The 12,992-nt window shown below is 41.4% G+C and overlaps 1 protein-coding gene across 1 annotated transcript in view; it reads right to left on the minus strand.

Annotated features, from left to right (window-relative positions):
- Positions 1 to 329, minus strand: part of YWHAE (tyrosine 3-monooxygenase/tryptophan 5-monooxygenase activation protein, epsilon) — a 53,999-nt gene extending 53,670 nt beyond the window's left edge. Inside the window, exon 1 of the mRNA XM_012653015.1 lies at positions 107 to 329. Within this exon, the coding sequence (XP_012508469.1) occupies positions 107 to 170 (64 nt within the window). The 5' untranslated portion in view covers positions 171 to 329. The remainder of the gene's footprint in view (positions 1 to 106) is intronic.
- Between the last annotated feature and the right edge of the window lie 12,663 nt (positions 330 to 12,992).

Below are 12,992 nucleotides of genomic sequence, written 5' to 3' on the forward strand. Positions count from 1 at the left end.
GGCCAGGCTTGGAGACGATGCCGCCATTTTGTCTCCTGTTCCCGGCCTCTGTGGGCGGCGGCAGAGGGTCCGAGAATTCCAGCCCCCCGTAGCCCCCCCAACTCACCGTCGTATCGCTCAGCCTGCTCGGCCAGCTTCGCCTGGTACACCAGATCCTCCCGATCATCCATAGCGGCAGCGGCTCCGGCAGGGTCTGCGCGACGGATGGAAGCGGATAGCGTCTCCGACTCTCTCAGCCTCTCGCTCCGCGTCCGGGCAGCAAAAATGGCGGCTCCTCAATCCGGGACTTCCGCCTGCGCACGCGGACAACTGCTCAGCTCTATGGCAACCGCTCCCTGGCAACTGGCGCGGCGGGCGGGTCCTGGAGCTCGGCGCCCGAAGAGGCTGGAACCAGCAAGAGGCCCCTCCTCCCTCGGTTCAGCAGGCGCCCGAGCACCGAGGCGGGAACTGCGACTGCGGAGAAAGCCGGCGGCCCCGAGGGAGCGACTGCGCCTGAAGAAGGCGGCGAGAGAGCCTGGGCCGCGTCTGAGAGCTGAGGCCTGGCCTGAGAGAAAAGAAACCAGGAGGCTGTAACGGTTTTTGTGGTGGCAGGTCTTCCTCACTGAAATCAGCTTCTTCTCTCTCCTATCTTGCCCCAGTTTTCTTGGCCAAGCCCATTCCTGGGCCTTTTTCAGATCCTTTTAAAGTCTGATAAAGAATTGGGCCCTGCTATAGTTGCCAGGGAAATGGGGGCAACAGTTTTCACGCCTCAGCTTTACTCTCACACATTCCGATCTTTTTCTTCTACTCCCCTGTAGCCCTCTTTCTCCCCTTAGGCCCACGATGGATAGAAGCAGGGAAATTGCTAGAAGAGCCCGGTCTGGAGTACAGGATACAGAGGAGTTTGGTGCCAAGATCAAGTTGAGATTGAGGAGGCAGGAATAACTCTTTGGAAATTGCTTCAGGAGGGCAAGGACCTTATCAGTTTTGCTTCCCAGCACCTTACTGAGTATCAGTAAATCTATGTTGCACGACTGAAGCTTACATAACCAGAACATAAACTGTGTTGTGCACATTAGATGTGGAATAAAAAGTAGGTTAGAAACAAATTATTAAGAGCCTTGGATGGCAAGGAAGCTTGCATCTTTTTTTGTTTTTTTTTTCCGAGACAGAGTCTCACTCTATTGCCCAGGCCAGAGTGCCGTGGCGTCACCCTGGCTCACTGCAACCTCAAACTCCTGGGCTCAAGTGATACCTCCTGCCTCAACCTCCTAAGTAGCTGGGACTACAGGCATGTGCCACCATGCCCGGCTAATTTTTTCTCTATATATTTTTAGTTGTCCAGATAATTTCTTTCCATTTTTTTTTTCTTTTTAGTAGAGACGGGGTCTCGCTCTTGCTCAGGCTGGTCTTGAACTCCTGAGCTCAAACAATCTGCCTGCCTCAGCCTCCCAGAGTGCTAGGATTACAGGTGCGAGCCACCGCGCCTGGCCTTTTTTTGTTTTTTAAGAGATGGGGGTCTTGCTGTGTTTCTCAGGCTGGCCTCAAACTCCTGAATTCCTGGGCTCAAGGGATCCTCCTGCCTCACCCTCTCTAGTAGCTGGGACTACAGGTGTGGGACACCTCCCTGGCTTTGCATCTTACTTTGTGGCACAAAACGGAGCTGTTTTGTGATGGTTGCGCATGGAAGATGACACCATCTTAGTTTTACTTTTTTTTTTTTTGGAGACAGAGTCTCACTCTGTTGCCCTGGCGTTAGCCTAGCTCACAGCAACCTCAAACTCCTGGGCTCAAGCGATCCTACTGCCTCAGCCTCCCTCATGCCCTACAGGCATGCACCACCATTCCCGGCTAATTTTTTCTATATATATTTTTAGTTGTCCAGATAATTTCTTTCTATTTTTTTTTTTTTTTAGTGGAGACGGGGTCTCGCTCTTACTCAGGCTGGTCTCGAACTCCTGAGCTCAAACAATCCGCCCACCTCGGCCTCCCAGAGTGCTAGGATTACAGGCGTGAGCCACTGCGCCCGGCCTTAGTGTTACTTTAGAAAGATAAGTATTGCATAGCAATGATTTAAAAAGGTGATAAATTATCAGGCGATTACAGTAATCTAGGCAAAAAGTAATAGATGGCAGCAGTGAGAATTAAAAAAAAGGACAGATAGGAATAGCACTATAGAGAGAAGCCACAAGAGTTTGTAGCTGATCAGATGTGGATATCTTATGGGGGGGAAAAAATAAAAATTGACTTTCCATCTTCCCACCCTGAGTTGCTGGGATGAGTGGCAGTACCATTACCAAAAAGTAGGAATGGTAAGAAGAGTTGCTGATGGAATGCTGAGAAACACATGAATTCCTTTTAGCATTGGTTGGTTCTGAGGTATCTAAGGATCACCCAGATAGAAATATCCACCATGGAGTTGGAAAAGAGGACTGGAATTCCAAAAAGAAGGGAGGGTACCATAGAAGCAGCTAGGGGGCCAGGCCCAGTGGCTCATGCCTATAATCCTAGCACTTTGGGAGGCCAAGGTGAGAGGATTGCTTGAGGTCCAGAATTCAGGAACAGCCTGACCAAGAGTGAGACCCCATCTCTACTAAAAATAGAAAAATTAGCCAGTTGTGGCACACACCTGTAGTCCCAGCTACCCAGGAGGCTGAGGCAGGAGGATCCCTTGAGCCCAGGAGTTTGAGGTTGCAGTGAGCTACGATGATGTCACTGTACTCTACCTAAGGCGACAGAGCAAGACTCTGTCTCAAAAAAAAAAAAAAAAGAAAGAAAAGTAGGAACATTACTACTACCTTACAAAAATAATAAAATACTTAAGAGAATACTTAGAGTTCTCCAGAGAAAGAAACAATAGGATATATAAAAATATATATAAAAGGAGATTTATTATGGCAGTTGGCTCATGTGATTGTGGAGGCCAAGAACTCCCATGATATATTATATGCAAGCTGGAGACGGGAAAACTGGTGGTGTATGTCATTGTGAGTACAAAGGCCTGAGAACCAGGAGCTGTCATGTCCAATGGCAAAAAAAGGTGGACATCTCAGCTGGAAAAGACAAAATTCACCTTTCCTCCACTTTTTTGTTCCATCTGGGCCATCAACAGGTTGGATGATGCCCACCCACTTTGGTGAGGGTGGGTCTTCCTCTCTCAGTCTACTAATTCAAATGCTAATCTCTTCCAAAAACACTATCACAGATATACCAGAAAAAATGTTTTATCAACTATCTGGACATCCCTTAAGCTAGTCAAGTTGACACATAAAATTAACCATCATAAATGGTATACCAACAAATTGGATAACAAATGAAATGGACAAAGTCCTAGAAATACATAAGCTATTGAAACTGACTCAAGAAGATACATTGACCTATCACAAGTAAGGAGATTTAACCAGAGATCGAAAACCTCCCAACAGCTACAGCCATACCACTCTGAACAAACCCAATCTCCTCAAAAACCTCTCAACAGCGCAACAATGGGAATGTATTTAAGGCCACTGAACTGTACTCTAAAAAAATGGTGAAAATCGTAGATTTTATGTTATGTATATTTTACCACAATTATACAAGAAAAGAAATAGGCAGGAGTCCATTTGCTCAAGGCTTCTTGGGTGTGGCTCCAGGTAAAAAAAGAAAAAATTAAAAAAAAAAGAAAAGAAATAGGCAGGAGTCCATTTGCTCAAGGCTTCTTGGGTGTGGCTCCAGGTAAAAAAAGAAAAAATTAAAAAAAAAAGAAAAGAAATAGGCAGGAAAAACAACAACAACAACGAAAATTCCAGGACCAGATGGCTTCATCATTGAGTTCTACCCCAATTTTTTTTTTTTTTTTTGAGACAGAGTCCTACTTTTGTTGCCCGGGCTAGAGTGCCGTGGCATCAGCCTAGGTCACAGCAACTTCAAACTCCTGGCTCAAGCGATCCTCCTGCCTGAGCCTCCCGAGTAGCTGGGACTACAGGCATGTGCCACCATGCCCGGCTAAATTTTTCTATATAGTTTTAGTTGTCCAGCTAATTTCTTTCTATTTTTAGTAGAGATGGGGTCTCCCTCTTGCTCAGAGCTGGTCTCGAACTCCTGAGCTCAAACGATCCACCCGCCTCGGCCTCCCAGAGTGCTAGGATTACAGGCGTGAGCCACCGCGCCCGGCCCCAAATTTTTTTTTGAGACAGAGTCTCACTCTGTTGCCCCAGCTAGAGTGCCGTTGCGTCAGCCTAGCTCACAGCAACCTCAAACTCCTGGGCTCACAAGATCCTTCTGCCTCAGCCTCCTGAGTAGCTGGGACTACAGGCATACACTACCACACCTGGCTAATTTTTTCTATTTTTAGTAGAGACGGGGTCTCACTCTTGCTCAGGCTGGTCTCCAGCTCCTGAGCTCAAGTGATCCTCATGCCTCGGCCTTCCAGAGTGCTAGGATTAAAGGCCTGAGCCACTGCACCTGGCCCCGTACCAAACATTTAAAGAAGAATCAACACCAATCCTCAAACTGGACAACATATTGAGAACCTGTCTCCACAAAAAGTAAAAAAATTAGTCAGGCATGGCAGCTCATGCTTGTAGTCCAAACTATTATACTTGGGAGACTGAGGCAGGAGGATTGCTTGAGCCCAGTTCAAGGCTGTAGTGAGATATGATCCAGCCACTGCACTCCAAGCTGCGCAACAAAATGAGACCCTGTCTCTTTTTTTTTTTAATATGAAGAGGAGGGAGTGAGAAGGGGGATTCAATTTCCTTTTTTTTTTTTTTTTTGAGACAGAGTCTCATTCTGTCATCCCAGTAGAGTGCAGTGGTGTCTTCATAGCTAACTGCAACCTCAAATTCCTAGACTCAAGCAATTCTCCTGCCTCAGCCTCCCAAGTAGCTGGAACTACAGGCGTGTGCCACAATGCCCAGCTAATTTTTCTGTTTTTATAGAGACAAGTCTCAATCTTGCTCAGATTGGTCTCAAACTCCTGACCTCAAGCAATCCTCCCACCTTGGCTCCAAAAGTGCTAGGATTACAGGCATGAGCCACCAAGCCTGGCCAAGACCCTGTTTCTTTAAAAAAAAAAAAATAGAAGAGGAGGGATCCCTTCCTAACTCATTCTATTAGGTCAGCATTACCTGGTTTCTAATAGCAAAGCAAGACAAAAACAGTACAAGAAAAGAAAATTACAGGCCAATATCCTTTATGAATATAAACGCAAAAATCCTCAACAAAATACTAGCAAACTGAATTCAAAAATAAATTAAAAGAATTATACACTATGACCAAGTGGGTTTTACCCCAGGAATGAAAGGGTGGTTCAACATAAGAAAATCAATGTAATTAATACCGTACATCAGTAGAATGAAGGGGGAAAAAAACACGAGCAGCTCAATTGATACCAAAAAAGGCATTTAACAAAATCCAACATCTTTTCATGATAAAAATAATGAACTAGGAAGAGAACTTCTGAAATATGATAAAGGTTATATGTGAAAAACCCACAGCTATCAAGTTATTAAGTATGAAATGTCTGATTTCCTTTATACTAAGTTTGACAGTTGATAACTCTGACATTGCATTTTGACACCTCCTGTTTTATTTTTATTGTGAAGGTGCATCCTCAGTCTTTCAAACGCACAATTTGGCTTGTGATTATCTTTCAAACTTTTTTTTAGAGTAATTTTTGTGAAACCATGATTAAGTCAAAAATGCATGTTTTTTCTGAATATGAGTTCTATTGTGGAACCAATGCAGCACAGACAGCTCGAAATATTAATGAAGTGTTTGGGAAGGATGTGGCTAATGAACACACAGTACGTCAATGGTTTGAGAAGTTCCATTCTGGTGATTTTAATCTTGAAAATGAACCATGTGGGTGACCTGAGACCAAGGTGGATAATGATGAGCTGAAAGCTGTAGTGGAAGTGAATTCATCTCAAACTAAGCGTAAATTAGCAGCAAGGTTCAATGTTACTATTCCAACAATATTGGATCATTTGAAACATATCAGCAAGATAAAGAAGCTTGATAGATGGGTACCGCATGAATTATACAAGTGTGAGAAGAGACATCGTCTCGAAGCTTTCCTTTCTTTGCTGTCATGACAAAGGCAAACCATTTCTACACCTTATTGTTACATGTGATGAAAAATGGACCCTTTTTGACAATTGCAAGCGTTTGATACAATGTTTGGATAAAGATGAAGTGCTGAAATAGTCCAAAACCGAATATTCAACCAAAAAAGTTAATGGTGTCTGTTTGGTGGTCCAGTGCTGGTATTATCCACTACAGCTTCATGAAACCTGGTCAATTGGTTACAGCCGATGTCTACTGCAACCAACTGGACAAAATGATGAAGATGCTTGCAATTAAGCAGCTGAGATTGGTTGATAGAGACAGGCCAATCCTCTTGTAAGACAATGCTTGACCGCATGTTGCACAAACAATGCTGCTGAAACTACAGAAGCTAGACTTGGAAACTCTCTGTCATCCACCATATTCACTAGACCTTACAGCAACTGACTATCGCTTCTTCCAGGCTTTGGACCACTTCTTGCAAGGAAAAATATTCAATTCTCAACAAGCTGTGGAAAAACTCCTTTGGCTATTTCATCACCACTCACTCTCCCCTTCACACACCACTCTTCTTCACTGCTGGCATAAACAAGCTACCATTAAGATGGCAAAACTGGGCCGGGCACAGTGGCTCACGCCTGTAATCCTAGCACTCTGGGAGGCTGAGGCGGGTGGATCGCTCAAGGTCAGGAGTTCAAGACCAGCCTTTGCAAGAGCGAGACCCCGTCTCTACTAAAAATAGAAAGAAATTATTTGGACAACTAAAAATCTATATAGAAAAAATTAGCCGGGCATGGTGGCGCATGCCTGTAGTCCCAGCTCCTCAGGAGGCTGAGGCAGAAGGATCACTTGAGCCCAGGAGTTTGAGGTTGCTGTGAGCTAGGCTGACGCCATGGCACTCTACTCCGGGCAATAGAGTGAGACTCTGTCTTAAAAAAAAAAAAAAAGATGGCAAAACTGTGTCGATAGTTTAGGCACATACTTTGATTAATTGTACTGCTTCTCGTTTGAGATGTAATAAACTACACTTTTGATTAGAAATTGGACATTTCATATTTAATCAATTTAATAATATGTTCAGTGGTGAAAGACTGAAAGCTTTTCCCCAAATATCATGTACAAGACAAGATGCCCTCCTTTGCCACTTCTCTTCAACTGGTACTAGCCAGAGCAATTAGGCAAGAAAAAGAAATAAAAGGCATATAAATTGTAAAGGAGGAAGCAAAATGAATCCTGTTCACAGACATGATTGATCTAATATGTACAAAATCCTAAAGAGTTCACACAAAAGAACTATTAGAACTAATAAATTCAGCAAAGTTGCAGGATACAAAATCTATACACAAAGATCAGCGGTATTTCCATACACTAGCAAATGAACAGTACAAAAAGAAAATTAAGAGAATAATTCTGGGCCAGGCGTTGTGGCTCACGCCTATAATCCTAGCACTCTGGTCAGGAGTTCGAGACCAGCCTGAGCAAGAGCGAGATCCCGTCTCCACTAAAAATAGAAAGAAATTAGCCGGACAACTAAAAATATATATAGAAAAAATTAGCTGGGCATGGTGGCACATGCCTGTAGTCCCAGCTCCTCAGGAAGCTGAGGCAGGATGATCGCTTGAGCCCAGGAATTTGAGGTTGCTGTGAGCTAGGCTGATGCCACGGCACTCTAGCCTGGACAACAGAGCGAGACTCTGTCTCAAAAAAAAAAAAAGAATAATTCTGGCCAGGCGCAGTGGCTCACACCTGTTATCCTAGCACTCTGGGAGGCTGAAGCAGGATGATCACTTGAGACCAGCAGTTTGAGTTTGCAGTGAGCAATGATGACACCACTGTACTCTACCAGGGGTGACAGAGACTCTGTCTCAAAAAAAAGAAAACAATTTTGGCTAAGTGCAGTGGCTCACACCTGTAATCCTAGCACTTTGGGAAGTTGAAGCAAGAGGACCTCTTCATACTAAGAGTTTGAGACCAGCCTGGGCAATAGCAAGACCCTGGTCTCTATAAGAAACAGAAAAATTAGCCGGGCATGGTGGTGCATGCCTGTATTCCCAGCTACTGGAGAGGCTGAGGCAGAAGGATCACTTGAGCCCAGGAGTCTGAGGTTGCAGTAAACCATGATGACACCACTGCACTCTAGTTCAGACAACAGAAGGAGACCTTGTTCCTCCCCCAAAAAAAAACAGAAAAAAAAAAGCAATTCTATTTACAATAGTGTCAAAAAGAATAATATGGGAATAAATTTACCACAGAAGCAAAAGACTTGTACACTGAAACGTACAAAACATTGCTGAAAGAAATTAAAGAAGACCGGGAAGTGAAAAGACCTCATGTACTTTGTGGATTGGAAGATTTAATATTGTTAACATAATAGTACTATCCAAAGTGGATCTGCAGATAATACAATCCCTATCAAAATTCTCATGGCATTTTTTGCAGAAATAAAGTGCTGAAACTAGATCTGCTGACCTCTAGAAGTCTCTTCTACCTCTACAGGATATGTCACAGTAGTTAAGGTCATAGTTTAGGTTCAATGGCTACTTAATTGCCTGTACAATAGGGGTAAATTACTAAACTCCTTTATGCCTCAGTTTTCTCACCTCTAAGGTGGGAATGATATTTTTCTTATATCAATGAGAATTAAGTGGGAGATTACATGAAAAGTCCCTGCAACCCAATGAGTATCAGTTATACTTATTAATGTTTCCGTGGTCCAAGCTTAAGTGAGAATCAGGAGAAGTTAGCATCATAAAATATAATTGAGAAGAGTTTCGAAAATAAGGGGAGTGTCAGTCGTATTAAATTCTGCAGAGACCTAAGTAAGATTAGCACTGAGGAAAAGCCATTGGATATAGCAATTAGGTCATTAGTGACCTTCAAGAGGAGTTTCGAAAGCGTGTTGGAAGCCAGACTGCATTTGGTTGAAGCACAAAAGAAGGCGAGAAAGAGGAAGTGGTAAGTGTAGGGGTCTTGAGGACAGAAGTAAAGAGAGAGGGTGGTAATTTGAGAGAAATGAGTGGCCAGTAGGGGTGGCCAACTAATGGATTTGGTCCGCATGTTCATAAAACGGACTCTCTCCTACAAAGATAGCTCTGCTGCCAGGTCGATTACAGGGCTGTTACGGCCATGTAGAAATTAGGAATAACCACCTTTTACCTTCTTGGATCTTCTCTTTCTCAAGGAAGCTCCTGAACAGTCTCCCAAGACTAGCTGAAGTCTATCCAAAGGTGCCTCTGCCTAAGAAACTGCTGAGAAGGCAGAAATCTTAAACCCAGATTGATTCTTTAACTGTACTGCCTGTTCTCTCAATAAACAGAACTAAAAGCGGCAGAAATTGTTGATAGGGCACCAAAAATATACAGAGAAATATTTTTGATTTATCATCTGAGATTATAAATAAATATAAAAGATCACGGTGCTGTGCTGAGGTGGCTGTCAGGATATGGTACTGCCTGCACTTTTCCCCACTGCGGTGTTAATGGACACTTCACATTCTACTAAAAATTCTTTACAACAATCACCAGGTCATTAGGACACGCCCTCAAGTATAAGTCTCCCAACTTTATTGAAGAATTTGCTTTAATAGAAACAAGAATTCACTTGACCTGTCTTGAGTAGAGTGTCCATAGGTACATGGCAGTGTACTAAGCATTATGAGAAGGAAACAAGATGTTTAAAAAAATATGATTAGTCATTATGTCAAGAAATTTGCAGTTTAGTGCCTTGCTAAAGAATTGTCATCATTAGTGTGTTTTAATTTGTAAAAACAGGCTTATTCTTTTTATTTCATACCTTTTAAACTTGTTTTATTTTTTAACTATATATACTACTTTTATAATTCAAATATATAAAGATATTCATTCACATGAAAATTTCTCACAATGTATATTTAAAAGTCAAGAAATAAAATTACATGGTCAGTATTATTGCATTGTTAAAGATACAATTATACCTAGAAAAAAGATCCAAAAAATATATCTAAAGAATGTTAAAATGAGTTCAGTTTAGGAATTACAGGTGTTTTTTCAACTGTTTCTGTATTTTCATAAATGTCTTTATATATTACTTTTAGAGGATAAGAAGGTGAACTAAAATACATTTGTGTAGTTAGATTTATAGAGGTCTTACATATTTTAGTTAATTTTGTTCCCATTTATTTAGGAGGCTATTGATGTTATAAATGGGATCTCCCCCTATTTTATATTTCTGATTGATTTATATTTCTGCTGATATATATAAAACCAAGATAATAGTTATCTTGTATCCAGCTGCTTTCCTGAACTTATCAGTTCTAATAGTTTTTCAGTTAATTGGCTTTGATTTTAAGAGTGAACCAATAATTTTATCTCTCCTTTATAATATTTATAGTTGTTATTTACTTCTAATTTCTTGTTGCATAGACTTGGAGATTCAGAAAAATATTGAATAAGAGATAAAAATTAACATTATTGTTGAATTCTTGATTTTAATGGGGATGTTCTTAATAGATCACCATTGAAGTTTACTATTACTTTCTAATAAATAGTTTTTATCAAGTTAAGGAGATTTTTCTATTTCTAATTTGGTAAGAGTTATTATTAAAAATGAATGTTGACTCTTATTGGATGCTTTTTCAGGCTCTATTTTTAAAAACTATGGTTTCTTCTTTAATTAGTAAGCGTAGTTAATTAATAGACTTCCTAATAGTGAACCATATTTGGATTTCTGGAGTAACTTTTCCTTAGTTTTTATTTATTTATTATGTAGAGACAGGTTCTTGCTATGCTGCTCAGGCTGGTCTCAAACTTCTGGGCTCAAGTGATCCTCCCACCTCAGCCTCCTGAGTAGCTGGGACTATAGGCACATTTCCACTGCTCCTGGCTTAGTTTTTTATATATTTGTAACAATATAAAATAGAATCAAATTCTGTCAGATCTGTGGAAGAATGCTTTTCAGCACTGAAAGTAAAAACTGACTATTTGAATAAGCAGTAAAACCAATAAAAATAATGTGCAAATAATAATTCATATATGAGGAAATTCAAGTGGTAAATAAATGGAAATACATTTATTCTCACTGATAATAAAAATATCCAAATATAAACTAAAGTTACCATGCTCATGAATTGGCAGAATCGACATCATTAAAATGTCGATACTGCCTAAAGTGATTTACAGATTGAATGCAATCCCCATTGAAATACCAATGTCATTTTTTACAGATCTAGAAAAAATAATTCTATGCTTTGTCTGGAACCAGAAAAGACCTTGCATAACCAAAGCAACTTTAAGCAAAAAGAACAAATTGGGAGGCATCAATTTATCAGACTTCAAGCTATACTATAAGGCTATAGTAACCAAAACAGTATGGTACTGGCACAAGAACAGAGACATAGACCAATGGATGAGAACAGAGAACCCAGATATAAAACCATCCTCACATTGCCATCTGATCTTTGACAAAGCAGACAAAAACATACACTGGGGAAAAGAATCCCTATTCAATAAATGGTGCTGGGAAAATTGGATAGCCACATGTAGAAGACTGAAACAGAATCTGCACCTCTCACCACTCACAAAAATTAATTTGTGATGGATAACAGACTTAAACCTAAGGCATGAAGCTTTAAGAATTCTGGAAGAGGGCCGAGCATGGTGGCTCACACCTGTAATCCTAGCACTTTGGGAGGCCGAGGCAGGAGGATCACTCAAGGTCAGGAGTTCGAGACCAGCCTGAGCAAGAGTGAGACCCCGTCTCTACTAAAAATAAAAAAAAATTAATCAGACAACTAAAAATATATAGAAAAAATTAGCCGGGCATGGTGCATGCCTGTAGTCCCAGCTACTTGGGAGGCTGAGGCAGAAGGATTGCTTGAGCCCAGGAGTTTGAGGTTGCTGTGAGCTAGGCTGATGCCATGGCACTCTAGCCTGGGCAACAGAGCCAGACTCTGTCTCAAACAAACAAAAAAAAAGAATTCTGGAAGAAAATGTTGGAAAAACTCTTCTAAATATTGGCCTAGGCAAAGAATTTATGAAGAAGAGCCCAAAGGCAATCACAGCAACAACAAAAATAAATAAATAGGAGCTGATCAAATTAAAAAGCTTCTGCTGGCTGGGTGCGGATGACTCATGCTTATAATCCTAGCCTTCTGGGAGGCTGAGGCAGGAGAATCGCTTGAGGTCAGGAGTTTGAGACCAGGCTGAGCAAAAGCGAGACCCCCATCTCTACCAAAAATAGAAAAATTAGCCGGGTTTGGTGGCAAGTGCCTGTAGTCCCAGCTACTCTGGAGGTTGAGGCAGGAGAACAGCTTGAGTCCAGGAGTTTGAGGTTGCAGTGAGCTAGATCATGCCACTGAACTCTAGCCAGGGTGACAGAGCGAGACTCTGTCTCAAAATAAATAAATAAAAATAAAAAGCTTCTGCAAAGCCAAAGAAACAATTAATAGAGTGAACAGACAACCTACAGAACGGGAGAAAATATTTGCATTCTATACATCTGATAAAGGGCTAATAACCAGAATCTATAAACTCAAGCAAAATAGCGAGGAAAAAAAAAACCATTAAAAAGTGGGCAAAAGACATGAACGGAAGCTTTTCAAAAGAAGAAAGACTAATGGCCAATAAACATGTGAAAAAATGCTCAATATCTCTCTTTTTTTTTATAGTTTTATAAGTTTATAAAGATTATAGGCAAAGCGGGAGCTCAGGGGGCTTAGACCTCTCCGTTGGTCTCAAAAGCCTCAATATCTCTTAATCATCAGGAAAATGCAAATCAAAACCACGAGATACCACCTAACTCCAGTGAGAATGGCTTTTATCAAAAAGTCTCAAAACAAGAGATGCTGGCATGGATGCGGGGAGAAAGGAATACTTGTACACTCTTGGTGGGACTGCAAACTAGTACAACCTCTATGGGAAGCAATATGGAGATACCATAAAGAATTAGGCCGGGCGCGGTGGCTCACACCTGTAATCCTAGCAATCTGG

This window comes from Propithecus coquereli, unplaced genomic scaffold, assembly GCF_000956105.1.
Source record: "Propithecus coquereli isolate 6110/MARCELLA unplaced genomic scaffold, Pcoq_1.0 Scaffold409, whole genome shotgun sequence".
Lineage (NCBI taxonomy): Eukaryota > Metazoa > Chordata > Mammalia > Primates > Indriidae > Propithecus > Propithecus coquereli.